Source organism: Musa acuminata, chromosome BXJ2-7 (genome assembly GCF_036884655.1).
Source record: "Musa acuminata AAA Group cultivar baxijiao chromosome BXJ2-7, Cavendish_Baxijiao_AAA, whole genome shotgun sequence".
Classification (NCBI taxonomy): domain Eukaryota; kingdom Viridiplantae; phylum Streptophyta; class Magnoliopsida; order Zingiberales; family Musaceae; genus Musa; species Musa acuminata.
In genome coordinates, this window is record NC_088344.1 from 4,096,730 (window position 1) to 4,124,223 (window position 27,494).

Consider the following 27,494-nt stretch of genomic DNA (forward strand, 5'->3'; position numbering starts at 1 on the left):
AAGTTAATACTAAGATCCAAGTCTTGTATTTTCATCGGGTACTCTCTTGAACAGAATACTTTTTGGTGTTATAATCCTTAACCTTACATCATATTATTTTTATTGAGTCTACCTTTTCCTTTTTAAATCTTGCACATTCTGTGAGCCACTACAACAACCATCCATTTTTATGTTTATAAGAATACATCTCAAATCCCCTTAAGCGTATCTCTTACTATATCAACTAGCAGTTCTCCTCTAGACATATACTCTCTTATTACTCTAGTTTAGCAACATCTCACCTCATTTATAATTTTTTTCATCTATCTGTTCACCAACTCTCTCATTAACAACGAATAAAGTAATGTTCTTGGCATCACAATTGATGTCTTTGTCCTTTTCTCGACCAAGTGACATCGAAGTGTATTAACTTGATCAAGTATTTATCACTAACTTTTCACCAATTCTTATGCATTTAACATGACTCGATAATACCATTGAGCTTGGACATCACATAACAACATAGTCCCAAATTTACATATTCAAATCATGTTAAATTCATGATATATACACTACTATAAACTCTCCATCTAACTTTATTGAACTCACAAGCATCACCTAAATCCAAAAAAAATCTTTATACTAACGTAAAGTCATGTGTGATAAATATGATGCTCTACTCATAATATAGCATGGACCCTTATATCATTTCATTTCATACAAAATGTCATTAGGTGTAAGTGAATCTTTCGTATTAAGCGAAAATAAAATAGATCAATTGCCAAATGCAAGGCACATCTGGTGGCCAAAATGTTTGACCTGGTGTTGATTTCATAAAGATCTTCGGTTTAGTTGTTAAGTCAATGATAATTTGAATCATCTTGAGTTTAGTTATCACTCAAGATGTACACTAATTAGATGTTAATAATACTTTCTTACAATGGACTTTAATTAGAGATGTTGCAACAACCACTTTGTTTCATTCGCCTTCAATATCCAAACAATATTTGTAAATTATGAAAAACTATTTATAGACTTCATCAAGTTCGAAGTACCTGGTACACTGAACTTGGTTTATTTTTTATATTAGCCGACTTTGTTAACTCCAAATCTAGCATCTCTTTATTTCTATGATAAAAAATAATGTTGTACTATATATTTACTAGTTTATATAGTTGACATTATTATCACATACAAAAATTTTATACAAATTAAGTAATTTCTTAAGTAATTGATAGATTGATTCTCTAACCTAGGAACTTTAAGCTATTTTTGAGAGTAAGAGCAACGTTCAAATCTTCTAGATTTTTCTTATCTCAAAAGAAGTACATTTAAAATCTATTATCAAAGATGAATATATAGGATGTCAAAAAATTCATCACCCCAATCTCCACTATTGAGTCACTCAAATTACATTATAGTAGCCCTATTATAGATTCCATATAATATCAATAAATACTTGATTTCTTACAGTATTTATCTCTTTCATATCCAAACATTTTCTTTATAGTCAATAAATTATCATAATTTATATATCGACCCTCTATTATGTATTGGTTCATGCTAAAACGTATTCTACAATACGTTTTCTTCATCACTTCATCTTTATGTCTTCGTCGATATTAATTGGGTAGGTAATAACATCTACATCAACCTACATTATATTATAAATCTGACAATTAAAGTTTTAATAAACAAAATACAATCGCAAGATCCACCACTAAAGCTAAATATCGAGTCATCACTATCACTGTTGCAAAACTCAATTGGGTTACCAATCTACTACACGAACTTGACATCACCTCCCAATCTATTCCTACTATATAATATGATAATGTCGATACCACTTACCTATGTTCTACCATGGTATTCCACTTTCCCACGAAAGACATTGTTATTGATTTTTATTTTGTTAGAAATCAAGTTGTCAAAAGTTAATTATGTATTTCTTAAGTCCATACTTCTGACCAACTAATTGATTCACTCATAAAGTTCAATATTTTAGTTGTATCATTCTGACATTCTTGACATAAGTTCAATCTTATGATAGTATGGTAGAATGTTATGATAAAAGTAAATATGAAACAATAATTTTATATTCATTACATTCTTTAATCCTATTTGAGGATCAATCAACATAATATATATGTCTAATTTAAACATATAATTGAAAAAATTTCTCCCTCAAATCTATATAAATATATATTATTTTAATAAATAAAATCATTCCTTCAACAACAAATTCTTAGCCTTTTAACATTATTAGCAGTAGCGTCCCTTCTCAAAGCAACTCCAAGACCACTCCACTTCGTTAGAGTACAGCACCTACATCAATCTTGAAGCATCTCAAAGCAAGCATTGTTAGGCAAATATTTTATGATGAGTTGGTATGAGATCATTCTCTTTCCGTGGATGATTCTGTTCTTAGTTTCCATGACAACCCATAAAACAGACACAAGCAACTGTTTATCACCCTGTTTGAATTGAGACCTTCAGCATATTTATTACACTATCTTCCAGTAGGGAGAATAACATTACAATTACTGCTTTCCTCTTTCTGCATTTGACATCCACTCGAGAGCAGTAAAATGCCAGTTTATAGAACCCTGTGAAGGATGCAAGAACAGAGGATGTCTTTGGTGTAGCTCAATCTAGGAAGGTAGAAGCACCTCTTCCAACAATACTTCTTTTGCTGATTTCCTTTTCTTTGGTGGTCTTACCATCAGGCAAAGCATTGGAGGCAGTGCTTAAGTGCAGTAATGGTCCAAACAACAGCAGAGCTTAGAGATTAAGCTTGCATATAAGAATAAAAATGGGTTGGATGATGCCCATCTTAATCTCTCCCTGTGCCCAATAGAGAGGCATAATATGATGACAAAGTGTTTGATTGATTCTTCTTATGTTTGGTCCCTAAAAATCGGAAATGAGAATGAAATATTTGGATATGTAGTTGTTCTATTTGAGAAATCAATTGTCAAATCCGTTCATGGAAACACTTTTGATTTTGAAGGAAAATAATGCAATTCTGTGCCTTCCTGTTTTAGTTCGTGAGGATCATTTCTTTGGATTTTGATACTTAACACTGGTCATGCACAGTCAAAAAACAAATGTCGGAATTGATCAATATGGAACTAATGGATACATCATATTTTCTCAAGCTAGCATCCCCATAACTTTTGCCAGAGGCATAGCAAATGTTGCCTCACAAGCTCTCAAAATTATCATTCTATTGCTCACACAAGCAGTTATGCCAAATTCCTATCTGCTTGGATGTAGCTACATGTTCTTAAACATACAGCAAAATAAGTGGCCAAATAAAAGATAATTGCAGTGACGCGGTTGATCAGTGTCTCTGGAGTAGCAGATCAAATTAGATTATTATGTTAGGATTTGGATCGGAATGAATATGAATGTGAAGCTTCAAGAGTTTAGAAGTACAATTAGTTTCTCAAGCTGCATGCATGATTCCCAAGCAGACCACATTGGTGTCTTCTTTGCAACCTCCTCTGCTGTCTCATTGCTTCTTATCTAGTAACATCAGGGAAGACTGCCAAATCCAATTCAAGCACAAGGAATGAGATCTCTGGGAAATGAACATGACAATTTTTTATTTAGATCCCTTCAGTCATGTGTTGGTGATCAAGGAATCATCAGCTTGTCTGAGGACCGTTCTTTTTGCCTGAACACAGCCATCTTCCATTTGACGGTGTTCCCTTGTCACGCCTTGCATGCGGCAACAAGATACTGGCCATACTGGGCTACACCACATTTGATAACATCGTGAAGCTGAAGAAGTAATTTGGAGTCACTTGATTTGCTTCTGCACATAATACATCATGTAACCTTGAGAAGCTCGTACCGCTCCATCACTTACTTGGGTAATCCATGCATCATCACATTTGTACCATCTTTCTCCTAACCGAAGATAGGTCAAATAATGTCCTGATTCCAGCCTTCCGGTATGTGTGATTACTGCAAACACCTCAAATTCCGATGAAAGATCATTGGACACATCTGACTCATCACCCTCAAAAGCAAAGATCCTATTGCCAAATCTGTTTCTTATGATGGAATATGACAAATACGGCGTCATGTCCAGTGAGAAAGGGAACTGCAAGTATTGGTCTATTTTTTTCGATGTTCCCCGTCTAAGAGAATGTTCGAATCTTTTTATATGGAAGCACAGGACCAGTGGGAGCCTCCTGATGGACATCTGCTTCACGGAGTCTTGGTGCATTTCACAGTGTTGACAGTAGAGTTTCTGGTCAGGTCCCAACCTCTCAGGCCTTGTGAAAAGGTCCAAGCATCCCATTAGGGTAGATATTCTGGAACTTTTGTTGGATTTCGAGTCAGTACTTGGCTCCAAATCAAGAGAGAGGTCAACACAAGGATCATATGTTGTTGAAGTGAACCCGCAGATGGTGCAAGTGACATCGGACCTCAGCACCCCGGAGAATACTCTATGTGCAATACAATGGCAATCTCCAAACCCTACTGTAGAAAGCAGTGATGTAGTAAGAAGCTAAACTCTTTAAAGGATACAGAGTAAAACATGTGCCAGATATGGTTTCAGAATAAAAGACACAGAAGTCAAACGAATAGTAAAAATAATATAAAACTTGACAAAGGTCCAACCAACCTTTGTTTTGAAGGGTAGACCTCTCACTTTCATGAATCATGTCGAGCATCGAGATAAAAAATTCATGTGCATCCTGCTGCTCATAACTGGCAAGGTTTGATGAATGCTGCCACCAACTGCAAAACAATCAAAAACATTTCAGGTATTTGTCCTTCATGTTTATAGTTAATGTATGACTAAAGGCATCAAAAGACATTGTCGTCTCAAAATAAAAAACATGTCAAAATCAGAAAATAGTCAGAGTTGGTGAGTCAGAGATAACATATAAGCTCCACATTGAGCTCACTTTTTCTGTCTCTGCTTTTTCTTATTCAACCATATTCCAGCGAGCTTATTTTTCACTGGTTCTTTCTTGTTTTTTGGTCATTTTACACTGTCCAGATTTTCTAGTGGGAAATGCAGCAAAGTCCATACAACACAGTATGACACAACTAGATCCATTAAGCTACATGCATCCTTGTTATGTTAATTGATAGGATGACCACTATACTCCAAAGCACAAGCTTTTAGAAAGGGGACAACATTCAACAACTCTTCTCATGTGCAAGCTGAATGAAGAATTGATGGGCTAGCCATGTGGATTCAATTGCAAAATAATGGTGCAAACCTACTGTTTAAAGCATTGTAGAAAGACCCATGAGCAAAATATTGGATGAAAGATTATAGGAAAAGGATGGAGAGAAGAAAGCTAGGATCCAACCACCACCTGTTTTCCTATCACAATAAAATAATTACTCAGAAAGGAGATTCACTGATTACAACTTAAGGAACAATACATAGAAGAAGCTCAAGACCATCATCTTCTACCAGAGGGTTTTGTCTGTAAACAAATATTTTCTTTCATAGAAAGCCTGATAAAGTTACAGAACTGTAAGGTTTAAAATTTGATATCTGAATACAGCAGGAGGGTAATCTAATAGACCAAACTGATGAAAATGGATATAATTTATCCAAATGAGCTCAACTTTCAAGGTTTTTAATGCCCCATTTTTGTTTCCATCCTCTTGAACTACCAATACTTTGGAGAATGTAAAGATGATCAGGTTGTTTGATTCACTATATAAAATTTTGAACACCCCAAACAAATTACATTTTCCTTAATAAGAAACGTTAATGGAGACAGACAGTGACCGATCCCTAACAAATCTCAGTATCTTCTTTGTTGCCATTTATCATACAATAATAGATGGTTGTACCTATAAACTAGCATCAACCAATTATAGTATAATCTGAAACCTAAAAGTAAAAATGGGCAATGATATGAAGTAATGATCAGGAAACAGGCAAAAATGAAGCAAAAAAGATTAACGAATTTACAGGTGGTGGATGCATCAAACAAACTTTCTATTGACAGAGAAAGTGTTGTCCTTAGCAACCTTATCCAGTAGTCATTTTGAGACTTGAATTGTGTCTATATATCACACTATGCGTTGTATCTAAAGCTAATAACAAGTCAATAGGAAAGAGACAGAAAAGGAACAGACTGTTTTAGGCATCCTATCAACAAGGGGACACATTATTAAAGCTTGGCAAACAAAGGTAAGTAGAAAAAGAGAGAGTACGACAAATAGATTAGCGTGCTTTCTTACAATTTGATGAGTGTCGAACAACACGGTGTTTGGACCAGTAGTGACGACAATCAGTGGAGATCAGTAAGATGAATTCATGTGATGCAAAGAAAAAAGCATGTAAGGTAAATCATCAAAACTTAATATTCTTCCGGAAATTTCATGTTCAAAAGCGATACAAATATCGAACAAATCTCAGCTTGGAAGTTCATGCAAATTTATGAAGAAAAAAGTAAGAGACAAGAAATCTACTAATCATCGACCAATTGCTACATCACATCAGGAAATATATTTGTTTGAACCAAAGATCCGTAAAAAATGACAAGATTATAATTCGGCACAAAGCTTGAAAAAACTACCGCAGACACTGAATGCCTACTCAGTAGGTTATCATCTCATTCAGTGATCCAACAAAAATGCAATTCAAAATTGATCTTCTCCATAGTCAACATAACCTCTCACCTGAAGAGAAACCTTGCAGGGCTATACGGAGTGGGATTCCCGGAAAATGCCTCCGAGAACACACTGTCGACATCACAAACCAAACAAGACAATTCCCCGGCTTCCACCGCCCTCCTCCTCCTCCTACTCCTCTGCTTCCGGCACAACTCTCGATTGTGCCAATCACCCAAAAAGTAATTTTTGAGCGGCGGGGTGTGAAGCAGCGTCTGCAGCACGGAGTTCATGAAACAAGTGTTTCCCAAATTATTCAATCCTCTCAGTCTCAAAGGTTGGCAGGATCGGTTCTTGACACCGCAGTCCAGCACTAGAATAGTCTCCCTCGATGATGCCCTTTCGATATCGTGAGCTGGCGCGGCCCTCCTTTTCCGACACCGATCTTTCTCTCTACCTTTGGGCAGCTCCAGGAACTGCTTCGCCATAACGGCGGTGTCGAAGTCGGGATCGTAGACCTGGTCGGCACAGACGCAGCAGAAGACCTCAGCTCTGTCGACATCAACCGCGATCTCGTGACCCGGGTTCGCCTGAGAATGGGCAGCGGCGTGGTCGGAGCAAGAAATAGAGGAGCAGATCAGGCAGAGGTAAAGGCGGCAGCGGCGGAGGGAGCAGAGGCTACATCTCGGGATCAACGATTGGAACTTCCCAACCGCCGTGCGGCCACTGGGGGCCGTTCTGAAGTGGGTTTGGAGGGATCTGTAGCCCTGCAAGCCATGGTGCTTCCTGTACTCCTTGAGGTGGGAACAGGGAAGTGGCTTCCCGAGATTCATCCGGGAAAATAAACTATCCCCGGATGAGGAATTCGAAGTAAAGGCGATGAATTTGACACGGAAGAAGACCGAGAAATCGAAGAATCACAGGAGAAATGGCACGGGAAACGAGGATTGTTCCGATTTGGAGCCGAAAAAAGATGGCTTCTGTCCTCGATTTGGGAGATTGGAGGGGGAATAGAGCTGGGATTAGTGAGGGTTTGAGGCGGTGGGGTGGGGATTTGATGCGGCGGTGGTGGGATCGGAGGAGGAAAGATGGCGGCGGCGGATCAAAAATTTCGTCTTTGGCGTTGGATTGGGGGAGGGAGAGAGGGAGCTCTATAACGACCGACTCTAATGGCTTTTTCTTTCGAGTGCATTTCTGATATATGTCTTTTTTTTTATAAAAAGGGTTGCTTTAATTAGATTTAATACGCAAAAAAAGGTTATTAAGATTTAATAGTTCATAGCATAATTTAATAGCTTTAAGAGTTGCACAAAAGTATATATATATATATATATATATATATACCCTTCTTACTCCATTTAGTACTTCTTGTACAACCAACATTTCTTTCCATCTAGGTTTGCACTATTCCAAGTTAAGTAACCTTCTAAAGAACAACCTAACTGTAGAAAATAATACATTGTTTTTTATTATAAATTAAAAAAATTGTAATTAGAATCTTGGTCACAAAGAAACAACTTATAATCACCAAAGCTTACTCTCCAAAACCATAAACTCAATTCTACCTAAATATAAGAAAAGGTAGGCTTTGATGTGTTTAATTTTAAAGCCACATTGATGTTAAATTAAGATTTATGACCAAATATTAACATTTATTGCATCCACAGAAACAGTATGGAATTAGAATGCCATGTAAAATATCTTTTATTAACATTTATGAAATTGACTGATGCATGTCCTATTAACATGAAGGATTTGACAAACCAAACATTAGGAAAAAGAAACTTTGATTTGCACACACAATTAAAATCCTTCATGTCCATCCATTCATCCAATCATCACATCTAAACCATCATGTTCAGCTGAGAAATGTCATTCGAATCAAATAATAAATAACACTGTGCTGGTAAAGAGACAACTTGTAAAGCCGGGGTCAAACCACGTTTGACTAATACCAACATGCCCTCATCATGTTCTAACCCAAGTTGAAGTGCTTGCCTTCGAAGCAACAAAAGACCAAACCAAGCTTATGTAATCATGAAAACAACAGCAGACGTTCTCTTTCTTGATAGTAATGAATGCAAATGATATCAGGACCAACATCATGCAGAGACAACCACATCCCAATGGACTCCATGTCTACTTCATGCATCTGTCAATTGTGTATAAATCACAGCTGGTGTAAATGGAGGAGGAAAACTCTACATAATAAAAGATGATTAACAATAAAAGCTCATAGTAAAATAGAAATCTTAATTTAATGTTTTAAAAGGAGAGAGAACTTGTGAAGCACATCCAAAAACATAGGGCTATGCATATAGGGTCACATGTAAACATGTAATATAGTGCATCCAAAAACCCAAATCGATTGTGCTGATGTTTGTTTCACTGTCAGAAAACATTTGGTGCCAGCATTTGCATCCCACGCAGGAATTGATTCCAAAACTATGAACTGGGCAAAAAAAGCATCAGTGGATTGGAAGGCCCCCACCAGAATATTCCACTTCCTGAACCAATAGTAGCAATTCAATAGCATCAGCTAGAAGAAGAATAAGGATTTCTGTTTCAAGCATGCCCAGAATACTTTTAAGGACCACATGAACAAATGACAAAGTGGAAACACATGAAAAATGATCCAGAATCAGGAATTCATACCGGTGCAGGAGGTAAAGAAGAAACCCAGTCTGATGCATGCGATGGGAGAAGACCCAATGTGTTCAGCTGTCAAACCACAAGAAAATGAATCATACACAGCAATTTTATCAGATTTTCTACAATATTATGCACAATTATATTCAGCAAGTTTTACCTTCCAGACACCCAAGGCCAGTGCAGCCAAGTTAAGGGCAATAAAGAGCAATTTGGGTGCAAGAATATCGACCTTTGAATCCTTGTAAGGTTCAAAGACTGAAAGAAAAACAGAATTAGTATTTCAAAACACAAAGAAACTTGAAAATCTTAACTGGAAGAAATTAAGGTAAAACCATATTGACAAACAAAATAACACGACATAATATGAAAAGTACATGCACAGCTAAGCACAAACACAAAAATAACATAATATCATAAAAGGACATGCAAATCCAATTTGCAAAGAAAAAGGATATCACACAAATTTATGATATTTTCAAAAAAAAAACCCTAAACTAAAAAAATTAAGAGAAAAATAAATCAAAATGTTCTTGCATCAAGGGGCAGAAAACCAATTGTTATACCCGGATTGAGATTGATCGCTATAACTTAAAATCAGCTATGGCTTAAAATCAATTGAGATTGATCACTACTGAGAAATCAATTGTTATACCCGGATTTTTACATAAGGCTATATTGGGGATTTCTTAATTAAATCTAGGTTAAAATTAATTAAGGGTATTTTGGTAATTTAACTTAGAGATGGTATCTCTCCTAATTAGGTTAAGAATATATCTTGCTTAAAAGTGGAGGTATATATTTAAAGAAATTTCTAATTGAATTACGAGTACAAGTTAAGTTAATTAGATTATGATTCCTAATTAGATCGAGGTTAGGGTTTCTTGGAGAGGTAGGACATTCATCCTATAAATATACCATGACCTTTCCTCCTCTCAAGTCGCCATGGGAGTGAGGCCGATGACGAAGAAGATGCCAACGGCGAGAGAGAGGAGCGGATGGTGGGCATCGCCTTTGCTTGTAGAGATCTCCTCTTATACTAGTTTATACTCCTATTTTGCTTAACCTCTTATCTTTATGTCAATCTGTATTATTCTATTGATTTATCTTTCCTGATTTGTGAACTTGTAATCAAAACAAGATTTGTGGAAGATCTTTTCCTATGATTTAAAAAGAGAAATTGAGACGGTTGTATTTCAGATTATATACGTTGTGGACCCGCTCACAAAATTCTGGCTTGCACCATGCTGAACATGTTTGGGAAACCAGCCTAACACATGACCTCACACTCGATCGAATTGGCCTAAACCATGTGGACTGACACAGCAACCAACCCAGGACCTGTAGGTTAGTAGGTTGTAACCCAAGTCAATATATCAATCATGTTGGACCAGATCTTTAGTGCAGGAGTCGATCAAAAGTTGCAGATCCAAGTCACTAATTTACTCCCTGTTAGCTGTTGATCTGCTCCCTCTAGATGGTACAGTTTGCATCTAAGCCAACCATTAGGTTCTTTGTTGTCCACATGACAATAAAGAGGCATAAAATTAATTGAAGCATTGTATTATATTCCCATCCTTAGTCCCACGCTATCTTCACATAATATTTTACTCCTAACAGATCTCCCACAAAGAGATAGACTTCAATAATTCATGCTGAAGTAAAAGCTTCTTATCCTTCACTAAAAAAATCCATATAATACAGGTTATTTCGTAGAAGAAAGTAGGGTTTCCAAGAATGAACTTGAAACCCCTAGCTATACAAGATTTATAATTAGTCTCTAAAAGCAAATACTAGTCTCTAACTATAGCCATACTGGATTTGGGGTTTGTAATTTATAAGATGATGCTCACCCCGTAGAAAGTTGTCTCTTCCGATTGGGGAATAGTACATAACAAAATAAAATCAGTAATAGAACTATATAAGGACCAACACGAGATTAGTAGGACAAATATCCAAGCTGAACATCAATGAGTGAGTGGAACACAAAAATTATCATCACGACTAGACAATCCAGTCTGATCCCAACTAGAACAGAGGACTTAAAGGACAAGATTAGTCATTCTCTCTCTCTTCAAACACCTTTCTCAATTCTACCCCTTTTTCCTTGAAATTATGTGCTAATTTGAGCCACCCCACTTCCATCAAACAAATCTGAAAAGTGACAACTGTAGAGTTTATCCTAACTTGTATTTTATCAATTAAACCAATGTCATTAGCAAACAACATCTATTAATATAAATTAATACTTTCCATGCATTAAGAAGATTTCATAGTAACTCGAAGTTTAACACACTGTTCATCATGTACCCTTCTTACCAAAATAATTACTTTATTCTAAAAACATCCATTTCCCATTATAAGCCGTAATCAGATATAGTTGATTCTAGTTTGAGAGTGAGCTAATAGGTTTCACAAGTTATATGTGATTGTACTGTTGAGCAATAGATTATGGACTGCACCTATTTTCAGAATTTCATGGCTAATTCCTACTATCCTGCAGCTTTTATAGGACTTGCCTGCCAGATCCATATGGTTCATTCTAAGAATAACTACCATGACAAAGATCCATTCTCTTCCAAATATAGACACTCTCTTGATAGTAGTAAATACTAACTTAACCCATTTAAATGGCTATAGTAAGAGGCCAAAATATACATAAAATGGCAAGCTAGTGTTGCCACAAAATAGTAACTGTAACAAAAGAATATAGATTAAAGATAAAAATTTAAACTAACAATTTTAATAGATTTTTTCTCATTTAAGAAGAGTTAAATTGAATGCAGCTTAATTATATAATAGGATCGACTACTAGATGGAAAAACAACGGGGAGTGGCTAATAAAGTTTCACATACTAATTAGGATTATTTGACCATCTTCTGCCAAAAAAGAAAATTTATTTTTTCCCTCTGATAGAAAGATAAAATGAAAAATGAAAAAACACTGGCCTTGGAGAAGCCAAATGTGCAGTGTGCCTATCTGTTAAATTTCATATAAAGTTAATTGCAAATGAAGAATAAGTATTATTTCATCATAATTGTTTGTCACCTATTATATAGCATATAGCAATAATATTATAAGGTATGGAATCTTGCTAAGTTATATAGATGGAAAGTATCTATACATCTTTGGTGTTCCATGAAGTAAATAGAATGCAAAAAAACTTGCCTACATATAGTACTAGGTTTATCATTCCTAAGTTACTGTTCTGTCCACTATCTCCACCTCCTCCAATGAGGCCAAGACTAAGGTACATGTATATGAGTCAAATCAAAGACATGTAAACATTGTCTTATGTGAGCATAACCAATTAATAACAAGATCAAACAATTAATACCTTTTCCAACTCCTTGAAGAGCACTTATTGGTTGCCAAAGGGCTGAGAATGTGATGCCAATACTGAACAAATGCACTGTGCTTCCAGCCATCCACATCATAAAACCCATCATTAACAAGTTCTTAAAGGGGGCCTGAGCCACTTCCCAAGCTTTCTTCATGCAGGAAGAGGTGGAAGAAAGGAGGGGATGAAACAGATTACATAGAAGAAATTAGAAAAATGATGGCAGCAAACACAAATGGACAACAAGATACTAGTGAAAGCAAAATAGACATGAAACAGACACTGGCAAAGGCAAATGGAAACACGATACTAGTAGAAGGAAAATAAACATACAAAAACTAATCATATAAATGGCCTGAATCAGCAAAAACATCCTAGACATCTATCAAATGAGATACTTAGCTGACACAACAATGATTAAGCCGGCTGATAAGTTTAAAAGGAATGGACAATTCCTGTTATCAAAGTAATGCCAAACTAACAAATAATGGCAAATTGCTTTAGATATCACAATGAGCATGAGACAACGAGCTACAACTGGAAACAGGATTGAAGTAATTGTAAGGTCACTTCATAAAGTGCAACATATAAGCCATGAACACGGTACTTTAGTGCAACCAGATCAGCTCAAAATTTCGTCTAGGAATCGAATAAACTAAAAACGGACAAAACAAGAAGGCCAGCAACCACAATGTTATAAAGCTACCAGTAGTCAAAATGAAACTGTGGCGGATGTATCTATTTAGACCCATTTCTGTATCATGTTAAGGCCAAAATCAGTTACACAAATTGTTATCCACCACAAATCCATATTCACGTCTAAAACTTGCAATCAGAAATCTTCAATAAATGAGTATGAATATGGTATCAGTTCTTTAGACCACATATCAGAATAAAAAATTGCATTTCAGAAAAAGGAAAGCATATATTGTACAGTGTCAAAGTCACCTACATTAACCTAAAGAAATGTGTAATTCAATTGATTTTTTGGCGCAATATATTATCTTTTCTTCATTTCAAACTCTTCTTCACAGTTGCTTTAAAATCTTCTAGCCTTCTTGCCCAAATTTGTCAAAGATTGGTTTAATATAGTGCCTTAATCATTTGCCCATGAAATATTCGATTCTGTCAAAATTCACATCTTGAACCACCTAAATCCTAGTCGAATTTGTATCCTCCCATTTCATATTCTTTCAAAAATTGGCAAAAGTTCTTGTATCTGAATTTGAATTCCACTGAGTAAAAGTGGATATGTATAATAACTTCCCAACATCCAATCCATTTTCACCCTTGGTATCACCATAATAGGGGATCACACCAAATTCTCGATTGAACCTTGACAACTTAGTAGGGCACTTGTTCTTATCAATCTAGTGAGACTTGCTACTGAGACTAGTACAAAAAAGATATTTTCATCAGTTGAGTTTTCCAATTGAATTTCCAAAAGGTTCACAAAATAACGTAAAAACCATACCATCAGATCTCCATCACTGATCCTTGTTATTTCATAATAAAGCAAATATCATAATCATAAGCCCAGACTTGATTAGCAAATTCCAAAGACAATTTTCATCTAAATCTAGAAGGGGAAATCGGCAACCGGACTTGGAAAGGGGAAGAAATCTAAACCTATATCTCGATCGACTTGGGAGGTCTCTAAAATCAAGTACATGAAGAATCAAAACCCTAACGCATCAGTACCTGCGACTTCCAGGCCGATTCGGCGTCCTTCTTCTGTCGACTGGCATTTGCGTCGTCCTGAAGTAAGAATCCAAGATCCCAAAAAGATAAATAAATCAGAACAGATCCTCGGAACGGTGCGAAAAGATCAAGAAGCGGGAGACGAATAGCGAGGGGAGTACGGGATCAGAGGCAGATCGGTTGAAACCGATAGGATCTGGAACGTCAGAAGTCGATGAAGAGTAAGAAGAATTCTCGGCGAATTCCACCGCCCATCGCCTCGCCAACCCCTTCCCCTTCTCCATGCCTTCGACCGCTCTGCGCCGAGAGATGGGAGATCCACCGTCTCCCTCACTATTTGGTTACCGAGCCGACCCGAGAAAAAGGCCCTTGCTTTGAGACATGCGAGGAATCATAGGCCCAGATCTTTCGAATCTGACGGCAGACGGTGGAGGAGGTCGCAGGTCGCAGATCCAACGGCTTGGTGGACGTCCGAGGAAAACGAGAGCGCCCGGAGCTGTTAGCAAGACCCTTTTAGCATTACCGTCCATAAATTTGTATAATTTATATTAAAATCTTTATTATTATAAAAAAATTAAAATATTTAACTTTATTTACTCTAATACCATGGATTTTATCGATGAAAGTATTAAAATAATAAATAAAAAATAATTTTAATATCTTAATTACACGTACGATGGCATCGTTAGGATCGTAGATAGTTGTTGTGGATAAAGAGGAAGAACGATAACGAAATGTGAGAAAAAAGAGAATAGGAAAAGGAAGACAAAAATATCGACGCTCGAGAACTACATCAACATCGACATAGATACAAAGCGATAAAAAGTCGCTCAATAATTACGTCAACGCATATGCAAAACAGCTCTCACTTTTCGACGTTATTCTCCCTCCTCATCCATAACAATCACTCGCAACCTCAGTGGTATCATCGTTTACGACCACTAACATTATCCACAATCATCAAAAACATAACTAAGATGTTGAAATTATCTTTTTGCCTATCATTTTTATGCTTTCGTTGATAAAATCGATAACGTTAAGGTAAACTGAGTTAGATGTTTTACTTTCGTAACTATAAAAATTTCAATGTAATTTTTTTAAATTTAAGGATCGGGATGCTAAAGAGATATAATTATAAGAGGTAATATATAATTAGCCCATACTCAAATCCTGATGATGCTAATAAGGGCCTAGCACAAATCTTAATGCATAACGAACACAAAGAGGAGATCATAAATCCAACGACTTCGTGGACACCCGAGGAAAACAAGGTACGCTCGAAAGAGGTCACATAGATCCAACGACTTCATGGACACCCGAGGGAAAAACAAGACATGCCCGAATCCTGATGTGCTAATCAAGGGCCCAACACAGATCTCGATGCATAACGAATTTGGATCCATACCCACATTGGCTTTCTTCTTAAATCTTTAAGGAGTTGTTGAGGTTATTTTCTTGTTATTGTCTTTCCTCGTATTAAAGAGGAAAGAATCGAATCAGGTTGAGTGACGAAATGCCAAGCTCTTCTTTTGGTTAAATTAACCTTAGAAGTACAGATTCTATATCAATTTAATTAATGTCAAAGCGACGAAAACGAAAATCAAATTCAAAACACAAAATCTTTACCAGCCTGAAACCTTAAAATAAATCAATATTGCCCGACCAATAAATGGTGCCTCAAAAACAGTTTATAAACAAGCTTGGCACAACGTTACACTGCCGACTTGATAACTAAACAAAATTCAAATCCTTCAATGGAGGAATAAGAATTCATCTTGGAAATCAATTTTGTGAGGATACAGAGTACAACCCTTTTACCAGTCTACCATCTCAACAGCGTCCCATTAAACTCTCATGCTGTGTTTATCCAACACAGGTCTTACACAAACTGCGAAAAAAAGGGAAAAAAAATTATGGGTATCTTTAGCAAGACTCAAAACTGCTGAGAAGGCCTTCTGCCCACCTCCACTCGTAGATCGAGCTGAGATGACTTTTAGTACATTGAACCGAACAGTCTTCGCCAGCGGCCTGACAAAACCCAATGTAACAAAGCAGGGGGATGTGTGCAGGAATATTTGAGTGCCTCTTCTCATACCTATGACAAGAATATAACATCTTCAATCCCTTCAACTAAGCAACTAGAAATTATGGCATCGTGGTCCATGCTTGCCTTTGGTATTTCTTTCACATGGTGAAGGTAGTTACAGCGTACAATAATTGTTCTGTTCATCATAGAACTGCGACATGTGCCTGCTAAGATATGGCCCGAATTGAAACATTTCCAGTGAATGGGCACTTCATATCAATGTAGGTCCCTGCCCAAAAAGAAAAGATAAACACTTATGTTTATGTGGTCAATGTGGATCATCTGCATTCATCAGAAGCAAGTATAAGTTCCAACAACTTTAAGTTGAAAAAGGAAAGGTAAAAAAAAAGCATGTAACTTTGGATCCAACAAATCCCCAAACAGTAGCTCGGGTTAGAGACAAATTATGTTAGGTAACATAACAAGGGGAGCTGAACAGAAATTACACAAATACTGAGTTGTCAAGAGTAGAATCTGATTCTACTTTTCCTCTTGCTAATATGATAATATGATTGATAAATCTTACGCATGTTCTTCATAGTGATTTTAAAAGGCGCTCGGGCCTCATCTCTCCTCACCCGAGCACCTCGTTTAATGGTCAGGTGGTTCGCTTCAAAGAGGCGTCGCCTGAGTGCTCACCCAAGCCTAGGCGCCGAGCACTTTGGGCGAGCGCCCAATTTAAACAAGGCGACCGAACTAGATTTTGAAGTCTAGTCGGTCGCATTTGCATTAGTTGGTTCGGTTCACCAATTAACGCACGCATATCATCCTCCCCCTTGTCGTGACTTCCCTAACCCTACGCGTAATTCCATTGCCGATAATTATGTTGCCTCTCTCTGCTATCGTTGCCACTACCACTATCGCTGCTCTTAGTCAACATCCTTGGTCTCCTCCTCAATCCTCACATCGATCTCTACTCTTACTTCTCACATCGACTCAATATACTATTAACAGTATATTAATAGTATATTATTAATATATTATTAATAATATTTTTTATTTATTAGATTAATGATATATTATTTTGATTTTAATACTATTAATTTTTATTTATTTAAAATTATTGTCAAGGTTTCAAGATAAATGACAAGTGTACAAAACAACTCAATAGATTATTTAATTACATCAAAAAAGAATCCTGCATTGAAGCATAATTATCTAAATGATCCTAAAAATCCTAATGCAGTTATTTGTATCTTTTGTGATAAGACTACTAGGTGTGGTATTTCTCGTGCAAAACAACTAGTAGGAAATATAAAGAATGCAGTAACCTGCAATAAGTGTCCACTTGAGGTGAAAAAAAGAGTTGTTGGCTTATATGAATCAAAAGAAGATGCAAAAGAATGCATCTTATGAGAATTTACCATACGATAATATTGAACATACAGTGATAATGAAGAAGATTATTCTATGTGTCAACCCAAGTGAAAAAAAAGTATACAACAGAAAAAGAAAAGAAATTATGGTTACTAAGAAGGATAAAAAGGGACCGATGGATCTATATATATTTTAAGAATCACAAAAGCAACAAGGGCAAGCAAGAGGCTCAAAATTAAAACAAACAAATATAAGTGATACTTGTGATAAAAAAATAAAAGGAAGAACAATTCAACACATTGCTTGATTCTTCTATCAAGCTGGTATTCTCCTTGATACAACTCGTTTAAACAGTTTGAAGAAGATGATTGAAGCTATTAGAAGATATAGTATGGGATTAAAACCTCCAAGTTATTATGAGATGCAAGTTTCATTGTTGAAATAAGAGTTGAAATATACAAATGACTTACTAAAGAGCCATAAAAGATCATGGGTAACACATGGTTGCTCTATTATTTTAGATGCTTGGACCTATAGGAGACGTAGGAATATAAATAATTTTATGGTTAACCATTCTTTAAGGATCATATTTGTGAAGTCAATAGATACTTCATGTTTTGTGAAATCTAAAGATAAGATATATTATTTACTTGACAAGTTTGTGGAAGAAATTGGTAAACAAAATATCATTCAAGTCATAACCGACGATGGAAGCAACTATGTATTAGCTAGTAAGATTCATCTTTTGAATTTATTATGAGATTAAAAAAATAAAAGAAAGAACAATTCAGCACATTGCTTGCTTCTTCTATCAAGTTGATCTTCTCCTTGATACAACTCGTTTAAATAGTTTTAAGAAGATGATTGAAGCTATTAAAAGATAGAGGAAGCGACAAATGACAATAGAGGAAGCTTCAGATGAAAACAGCGGCGTTAGAGGAAGCTACGGACGACAACAACAAGAACGAAGAAAGCTTCGGATGGTAACAATGGCGACAACGAAAGCTGTGGATGGTGACATCATGGGCGGAGGAAGCTTCAGATGTATCCGTTAATGGCAGAGGAAGCTACAGTCCGCTCCTTCGATGATGGAAGGACCTGCACATGGAAGCAGCGACGACAAAGGGAACTACATACGAAAGATAGACCTTTGAACCCATCCGTTGATGGTAGAGAAAGAGTCAATATTATGCATCAATGACGGAGGCAACGATAGAGGAAGCGACGACGACGAAGGTAGCAGTTAGGCATGAAGTAGGGTTTATGGCTTGGGGTTGCAGGGGGGGCAGGGTTTGCGTGCGTAGGTTTAATAACATTATATAGTTTAGTTGGTTCAATTAAACCACCTAAGCTACTATTCAATTGAACGCTTCGTTTCACTCAGATGCTCACCCAAGGCGCCCGACACCTGCGTTCAGGCGAGCGCCCAAGCGGTGTGCTTCAGTGAAGGCTTGAGGCACTCAAGCCTCACCTCACCTCACCCGAGTGCACGAGCGCCTATTGAAACCCCTGTCCTAAAAACATTCAAGTAAAAATGAAAAAATCAGTTCAAAATGACAACCAAATATCAATCGCGAGATCTGCCAATAATGACAATGACTTCATTGCTTATAAATTTAGCTGCAATAACTGTAAGCATTTTCCATTACTTCATTTCACTTCCTAGGCAATCAAATAGCAAACAATTGGCTAATTTACTTTGCACGCATGAATATTCTAGCATGTAATGGAACAAAATAATGAATTCGCTTCAAATAAAAAGAAAAAAAAACAACAGATAACCAAGGGTACATTCAAGACCATGTAAGGATGGCCAACTAAAATGAATCCAGGAAGGAAAAAGAAGAATGAACAAACTGCAAGACTCAAATCTAACATCCAAGAAACAGTTACGAGGCCAGACCTTCGATGGCCTCTCTGGGAGTCTTGAAGCCAAGACCAATACTCTTCCAGAATCTATTGCCACCTTTTCCAGGTTTCTTTTAGCTGCAAATTACCAACATTCTTAAATTAAATCCTTCTGCATAGAGTTCTTCCCATATAAGAATTAATAAAAGATTGTCCTTGTGCTCACCACAGAAATACCTTCGGCTGCTTCAAGAATGCCTTTTCTGTCTGATTAAAGAGCATACAAACAAAATAATCAGAGCACACATTCTTAATTAAATAGGCATGAATAGTTCCTACGTTCCTAAGATGAAATGCCCTAATAAATCCTATACACACGTAATACACATAAGAAATTACACCAAAAGTAGCCAACAGACTTACAGGCAAACTATGCCCTAAAATATATAGATCGCCTGCAGGTATTGAATTGCTTAGATAGCTCGTAACATAAATGCATATGCACATGCGTTTTAAGGAAGAAAGCAGCGCAACAAATGGGCAACACCGACATCACGCATGATCAAGGCATTGGTCGACAGGATTCAAGGCAACGCGGCGTAAAGCATAACAATTAGGTAAACATGGTTCAATCGAACAGTGTCCCAATTGATCGCGTTCAAGAACAAGAAGTCTTCCAGACAACAAATAATACTCCTACAGACCCCTCAGTTGCCTCACTCAGATATTTGCAGGCATTTCAATACAAACAGCAGAAGAAATCAGAATGTATTCCTCCGATCAACAGCGGGATCTTGCAAGGCGCTAACGATTCCAACAACGCTTAAACCCGTAAACGGGGCATCAAATCGAGTCCGCGACAAAAAGAAAAGGCAGCAGAGGAAAACGTTGCCTAACCTGTTCAGCCATGATCAATCGAGGAGCAAGATGAGACGAGCAATCCGCGGCGGAGAGAGGGCAAATGTGGAGCTCCCCGGTGGCCAATCCAAAACCCGAGCGCTCGTGAACGGTTTCGGCGACGAGTTCTGATATTTATAGTTGGGCTTCGTCACTCGGTATACGCAACATTGAGTTCAGCAATAGGCTTCGCCCAAGTCAGGTTTGGACTCCTCCAAGTCTTAGCTCATCGACTCGATCGATTCAATGGAGGGGAAAATTACATCTATACCCTAATTATTTTGTAGCCAAACCGGAATTAAATATGGGTAAAAAAAAAGCAATTGATTATAACAAATTAAAATAAGATCATTATTATAATTTGTGATATAAATTTAACTACATTTTAAATGATAATTTATGATAAAAATAATTATTTTATGAGAAAATAAATTAAGAAGTCTTTTGTTGCGAAATCGTGGAAGAAAGACAACAACCAAGAAAAGAAATGTAATGAGAAACAGTAATAAATAAAATAAAATTTCAAAATTGTGAACATATAATAAGTGTGTGACTAAGAATATGATACCTAACAATTTTGGAAAGGCTCATTAAGAGGAAAATTAATACATTCATTTTATAATTTTGGGTAAAATTAATGACCCAAACCTACACAAATTTTGAAATGAGGGAGGAATCAAATATCATGATATGCTTTGGAATAAATATGGAAATAACTTCTCTAACATTGAGATAAAACATTTAAAATTATATCTTATGAGGGCCAAAAAAAAAAGTAACTGTATGATATGTGCATCACGACAATTTGGAATGCAAATTCCATTTAATTCAGCTCATGCCAAACTACAATATGAGTTAGCTACCAAAAACTTCAAAGTCACATTATTTCCTTCACATATTTCCAGGCCTGCATTTGTCAGGGCAGCCATAGACAGACCATAAATTACCAGAGTAATTTATTCAAATTATTTTTTTTTCTGAAATTAATAACCTGTATGTTCGTTACAGACCAGAAGCATAATGGTCAAAAAAATGAATATACAACAGCTGAAGAACAAGCCTTTAGCACAAATGAATACTAACATACAATATGCTAGGGAAAACATTAGAAACAAAGAATCAAAATTCTGCAACCAACATGAAGAGGGCTGGTCAGGCTCTCAACTCCATAGAAGTTATGCTCCATGAGCAAGTATCAAGACATATATAGCACCAGGATCCCCGGCCTGGTGCATGAAAGGAAGAAAAAAGCACTCCCACACGGAAGAAGTTCAGTTCTATGAGCAAGTATCACCAGACCGGTACATTAGAGGAAAAAAAAAGAATTTTGCTATGACTCCGGAAACGAACTCTTCTACGCAAAAGTAAACAATTAGATGCACCGGCCCATGAACTAAAACATACCTGCAAGGAAAGCAACCAGGTTTTGTTAGGAGATGTCTCTTAAAGTATCATTACAAAGAAAGAACAGACGAGTTCGTATCAGCCTTAGCGATAAAAATTCTTCTGCAGAAATCATGATGGTAGGTTAATAGCAAAGCCGGCATGTTCTGACAAACTGTTCATTGCTCTACAGGTTTATCTTATTTAAGACACAGCAATACAGGCCATTACCTATTGAAATTTGTCCTGAAAGTTCTTCACCATATATTGCAGGCTAATGGTCCAAATATAGGACAGATGTATATATGAACAAAGGAGCCAAAAAAGAATGACATCCAATTAAAATCCCAAAACTACTCATTCTCGATGAGTTAATATGTCAATCAACTTACATGTCCCTCCATGGTTTACAGTTGATCATGCAGTTTCAGGCACTGTCCTTGCCGATCCATGATGAATTTTTATATTATTTCTACCACTACGTGTGCAACTCATAGAACAACGTAACATTGTAAGATGGTCAAGTCAAAAGCTACCACAACATTACTAAAACATTATACAGCTGGAACAACCAGCAAGAGCTAGAGTAAACTAGTTTGAAGTTAATAAATAGTGATTGTGAACTTTCAGCTACACTTATGTGTTTTGATCTTAAATGCAGTCGAATAGCTCTCCTGGTTCCTTCATGAATAATTTATCAGGAAAAACCCTGAAGAACAAAGATGATAAATACTGAAATCATAAAATTAACTGAAAGACAAATATTGTGATCTAAAAAGAAAGAAAAAAAATAGTAACACCAAATGACTGATGTTAAGATTATTTCAAGAAATTCAAAACAAACAAGGCAAATCTAATCAAGCAGATAAAAAAGAACAGTATACACAAAATAAGATGGATAAGGCTAAAAGACAAGTCCTAATAGCCCCATTTTGTTAATTTCTACAGCTAACTTAGATAACAATCAATACCTTAACAACAAAATATATGCAAAGAGCTAACTTAGATAACAATACCTTAACAATATATGCAAAGCTCTTATATTTTAGATACGACTCTTATATTTTAGATACGAAAAATGAGAATACTACCTATTTAAAACACAGACAGCAGATAGCAAAATACGGTTTGATATTCTCAATAATGCCCATAAATTCTAAACTGATGCCTCCAATGTATCATGCAGCTTCGGGACTCGTCGCCGCAATAAAGGCTCAAGCCTAAATGATGGAACACCGCTTATCCACTTTTTTGCATCATACATCTCATTCCATGCCTGAACTATCTCATCAATCTTGAAGCCTAATCCTGCAAATAAAGAAAAACAATTAACATAGTCATTTCCATGCCAACTTTAGTCTAAAATATAAGAGTCGTATCTAAAATATAAGAGCTTTTAATCAAAGTTTGATGAAAGATCATTGCTTAGGTGTATTTTTAAAAACATCAACAGAGAAGACAAACTTATTTGGCTATCAAGGTGATACTTGAACCAAGTGTAGCGTTCCTTCTAATTACTTCCAGTGCCAGAAAAACTTGGATAGAGAGATGATGTAAACAATTAGGTGAATACCAATGCCTAAAACAAATAGAACAAGCAACAGGTCATGGATTCTAGGGAAATATGCCAAATCAGGAGCGACAAAAATATCGTGTTATAACATTCAATCAAATATTTGTCCATGCCAAATATCCTCAACTGTTCTCTTGATAATAAACTTTCAAGTGTTGCACCTATTCAAAATGGATGCTGTCTTAAGGTTTCTGATAACAGTTATACTTGGAACAACAGCTACCATGTAGCAGTAGTAGTGGAAAACTTTTTGCTAAATATGCACAAAGCAGCATTTACTAGCTTGATACCTGCACTGGTATAAAAAAAAAAAAAGATATACTAACAGCACAAAACATAACATGAACAGTCCTATTAGTGATTGAAGCACTAATGATACAGATGCAATAAAGGATTAAAGAATTAAAGAATAAGCAAGCCATGTTTCAAGAAGTTTTGCATAAATCAGTAGCACATAATATGTAAGATTGAGAGGATTTTAGCTATTCTCATTCACAAGTTTGGTAACGAATTTTTCATTCTACCTATAGTTAAAGAGTAAAGAAACAAGAGCAGCACTTATATGACAAATTTTTGTACCTTCTTGGGCAGTTTCATTGGCACAGTGGTTTTTTATCATAACAGAAATGTCAGTTGGAGAAGCACCTGCTAGCTTAAATTTATCTACCGCTGCCTTAAGGCACTCTTCCCACATTGGAATGCCTAATTTGAATTCCACAACAGACCGCTCATAAAGAATGGTTCCCCATAATATATTTATCTGAGACCTCATATTTGAAGCAATTTCTGCCGCCTCATCAGTTGAGGGCTCTGTGAAGTAGTCTTCAAGATCCATCTTTTGCAACAAGGTTTTTTCCTTGTTGGGTTTAGAGAGTCCCTTTAACCGCTGATCTTCTATCTGTTCCCACATCTCCATTCCCCTTTCAGTATTATCCTCGGCATGGTTGAATAGCTCTAGGACTTCCGATGATGGCCACTTCTCCAAATCTGCCTTGCTTCCAATTGCATAATACCATGAAAGTTTTGTTTGCTCAAACTGTTGCAGCGCAAGCGCAAGACGACCTTCATAGAAGTCAGGCTTAATTTCCAAGGCTTCATCATAACACTTTCCCGCTTTAACATACTCAGTCTGAGCCCATTCATATGCAGTTTTCATCTGTGCAAGCAGTGACTCCTTTGAGGCATTTTCTGGTAAGGACAATCTTTTCCTTGCTCGCGCCATATGCACGTTTCCCCAATTAAACAAGGCCAGAGCTGCCATCTCCTGAAATTTATCCTCAGCAAGTTGAAAAATTTCCTGTGCCTCTTCGCTTGTGACTGTCTCTTCCACTGCTTCTGAATATAGTTTCGTTCCCAATTCATGAAGGTTCAGAGATGCATCAGAGCTGAATCCAACATGGTTCTTGAATAGCTGAGCAAATTGCACAATCCAGTCATCAACATAAACTGAAGAGACCCTGTCATCATCACTTCTTGTGTTCCCACTTTCAGATATGGAATTATTTTCTATGTCCAGCTTCCTCCTTGAAGAGCTGTTTTTTGCCTCTTCAAGCAAAGGTTCAAACTCAGGACTAACTTCAACAATAAACAGCCTAACAGACCCTGGCGAGTCTGCAGATTTTTCCGCCCATCTCAGCTCTTCAGATGTAGTGATTGTTACCAAATCACCCTCTTTATCCTTATATTTGATAAGGACAGCTTTCAAGCTTGGAAATTTGCTGCCAACAATCTCCCTCAACTGCAACATTGTACAATCAGCTGGTATCTGAGCCAATCTTATGTCTTCCCCAAAAACTAACTTCATGCTCTTCATAGGCTTCTCCTTAACTTCAGCATATTTCTCCCCCATATCAACTAGCTTCTTCATGGACTTGTGGCTATTCTTCTTCTTCCTTGGCTTTTCTTTCACTGTCAAGGATTCTGGCAGTGGAAAAAGTGGCTTATCATCTAATACGACGCCCTTTTTCTCCATTTCCTTCTTCACTCGTTCCGAAATCTCCAATGCTGTGAGGTTGTTCGGTTCTGAACTCAAAACAAGATCGACATCTTTACAGGCTAAATCCAACCTGTTCGAGACTTCAAAACACCTGGCCCTCTTCAGTAGGGCTTTGCTGTAATTGGGTGAGACCTTGAGGGCTAGATTACACTCGTTTATTGCAAGGTGGTAATCCTCAGGGCTAATCTCCATATAACAAGCTGCTATGTTGCTGTGGAGGTATGCAAGATCAATGTGGTTCTTCGGAAGCAGCTTAGTGGCCTTCTCATACTTCAGCAACGCTGTCTCAAACTCCCGCTTCTGGAACAACATGTTGCCCTCCTCTTTTAAATCCCGAGCCATGTCGATGAATATTGTCGTATCCTCATCGTAGACTTTTGGGTTGTGTTCGTTGGATTTGCTGTGCTTCGAGTTTGTATTACTGTGTTTACTTCCTGAACTCTTCTTCTTGGCAGTCGGCTTGCCCATTTCTATTTCAAGTACAATCTAAACCTAAAACCTTTCTCAACAAAAAAGAAAATTCACTTATTTTGTTTTGATTGCTATATACGTGATCTGTAAACCAGAACGAATCAACTGTTTCCAAGAGAAACAAAGGGCAAAGGCAGCGGAATGGGAGGTGATTGGGTTGATGGGTCTTCTCTCAATCGATGAAAGGGGCCAGGAAAACTCTAGAGCACGAAACAAAAGCTCCACTTTTCCCCGTCTAAGCCGCCACAACACACCGAAAAGAATATTTCAAATCGAAAGACAGGTTTCGCTCAGTCAACAAAAACTCGATTTGGTTACAAGATCCGATTCTCCTCCCCTCCCAACCCCACCCCCCACCCCCCAAAAAAAAAAAATCAACGAGTTGAACCACAAATCCTCCAGAGAAGACAGAAAAGAATTATCTGAACCCTTATTCGGATCACCTAATCGAGCTTTCCCGGTGAGAGAAATCTCGTCTGCCTCCTTCGGTCTCACGAGGGCCGTCTTCCCCCTTCCTCCGCTTGGATTGTCGCGCTGGGGGGGAGTGAGGGAGCCAAAATTGAGGAAAATGTGCGCAAGATCAAGCAAAAAATTAAATCGACCGGATTAATAAGGAAGAGGGCTGAGGAGGTGGAGGAGGAGGCTGACAGCACAACATGCGCCGGCCAAACCGGCGAGCTGTTGTTGTCTTGGTGGCGCGATGGAGCACAATCCCAAAACACCAATAATTTTTTAGTACCCATCTGGGTAACCGCCGACCTACCTCAGTGGGGCCCGCAAAGGGGGCCGCCGCTTCTGAAAGGTCGCTCGCAAGGGGACGCTTCAGAAGGTGCTTCCAAATATTCGAATAGGTGGGGCCCGCCGGAGCGAGCCTTAACACAACACGGATTCGGCGGGAAGAACCGAAGGATCGACGGGTTGTCGGCTTTAATGCCTTCCTCCTTCCAACATCGGCACGTCTTGTAGTTATTATCGAAATAAATAGGTCATTTTTTATCCTTCTGTAATGTTATTTATTGCTTTGATTTCGATGCATACTTGCCACAGTTATAAAGATGCTAATTAACCACTTTTTTCTTTTAAGTATTCCGAAATGAGTTTGCATGGAGCCAATTATGTGTCAAACATAGGTTAATTATAATATTAGCTAGGTAGTTAGTTACTTTTAGTCTTTATATAATATAAAAAATTATATTAATATCTTTATAATAATTATAAAAGTGAAACATATAGATTCATTTATTTTATTATCATCGATTTTATCTTAAAAAAATAAAGATAAAATAATAAAATAATAATTTTAATATTTCAATCATTAGTGATCGACAACGATCTCTACCGACGCGATCATCAATCACCACCAATTAGACCATTCTTTTTTTTTTTACTCTTTATTTTTTTATTTTCATTAGTATACAATTATCTTTTTATCCTTTATTTTCTTATTTTCATTAATAAAATTTATATTGTTAGGTATATAGACTAAGATATTTTCCTTTCATAATTTTAAAATACTAATATAACTTTTTAAAATATAAATATCATACTATTTAAAATAACTAATTATAAATTATAATATATAATTAATCCATCATGTTTTAAACAATTGATTGGTCATGATCGATAGGTCATACCATGACCTCATTATTTTAA

At 36.8% G+C, this 27,494-nt stretch overlaps 3 protein-coding genes and 1 pseudogene across 5 annotated transcripts; all 4 read right to left on the reverse strand.

The window, feature by feature from the left end:
• Positions 1 to 3,075: 3,075 nt before the first annotated feature.
• LOC135616724 (ubiquitin C-terminal hydrolase 22-like) lies at positions 3,076 to 7,727 on the reverse strand. 2 transcript variants are annotated; one of them, XM_065116232.1, is made up of 3 exons: positions 6,649 to 7,727; positions 4,619 to 4,734; positions 3,076 to 4,470 (listed from the first exon to the last, which is right to left on the reverse strand). In XM_065116232.1, the coding sequence occupies exons 1-3, from the start codon at positions 7,410 to 7,412 to the stop codon at positions 3,785 to 3,787; spliced, it is 1,566 nt and encodes a 521-aa protein (XP_064972304.1). In that variant the 5' UTR covers positions 7,413 to 7,727; the 3' UTR covers positions 3,076 to 3,784. The 2 variants fall into 2 exon arrangements, with proteins under 2 accessions (XP_064972304.1, XP_064972303.1); XM_065116231.1 differs by having other exon boundaries at positions 3,076 to 4,473.
• A 1,058-nt stretch (positions 7,728 to 8,785) lies between these two features.
• LOC135616725 (uncharacterized) lies at positions 8,786 to 14,638 on the reverse strand. The gene is made up of 6 exons (XM_065116233.1): positions 14,432 to 14,638; positions 14,271 to 14,327; positions 12,567 to 12,720; positions 9,389 to 9,486; positions 9,235 to 9,300; positions 8,786 to 9,086 (listed from the first exon to the last, which is right to left on the reverse strand). The coding sequence occupies exons 1-6, from the start codon at positions 14,552 to 14,554 to the stop codon at positions 9,048 to 9,050; spliced, it is 537 nt and encodes a 178-aa protein (XP_064972305.1). The 5' UTR covers positions 14,555 to 14,638; the 3' UTR covers positions 8,786 to 9,047.
• A 1,263-nt stretch (positions 14,639 to 15,901) lies between these two features.
• LOC103990558 (small ribosomal subunit protein uS17-like) lies at positions 15,902 to 20,505 on the reverse strand (annotated as a pseudogene).
• Positions 20,506 to 21,347: 842 nt separating this feature from the next.
• LOC135616726 (protein PHOX1-like) lies at positions 21,348 to 26,542 on the reverse strand. Of its 2 annotated transcripts, XR_010488453.1 has the most exons (3): positions 23,954 to 26,542; positions 22,893 to 23,109; positions 21,348 to 21,822 (listed from the first exon to the last, which is right to left on the reverse strand). XR_010488453.1 is itself a non-coding variant. In XM_065116234.1 (2 exons), the coding sequence occupies exons 1-2, from the start codon at positions 25,836 to 25,838 to the stop codon at positions 22,958 to 22,960; spliced, it is 2,037 nt and encodes a 678-aa protein (XP_064972306.1). In that variant the 5' UTR covers positions 25,839 to 26,542; the 3' UTR covers positions 21,829 to 22,957. The 2 variants fall into 2 exon arrangements, 1 of the variants encoding a protein (XP_064972306.1); XM_065116234.1 differs by lacking the exon at positions 21,348 to 21,822 and having other exon boundaries at positions 21,829 to 23,109.
• Positions 26,543 to 27,494: the final 952 nt, after the last annotated feature.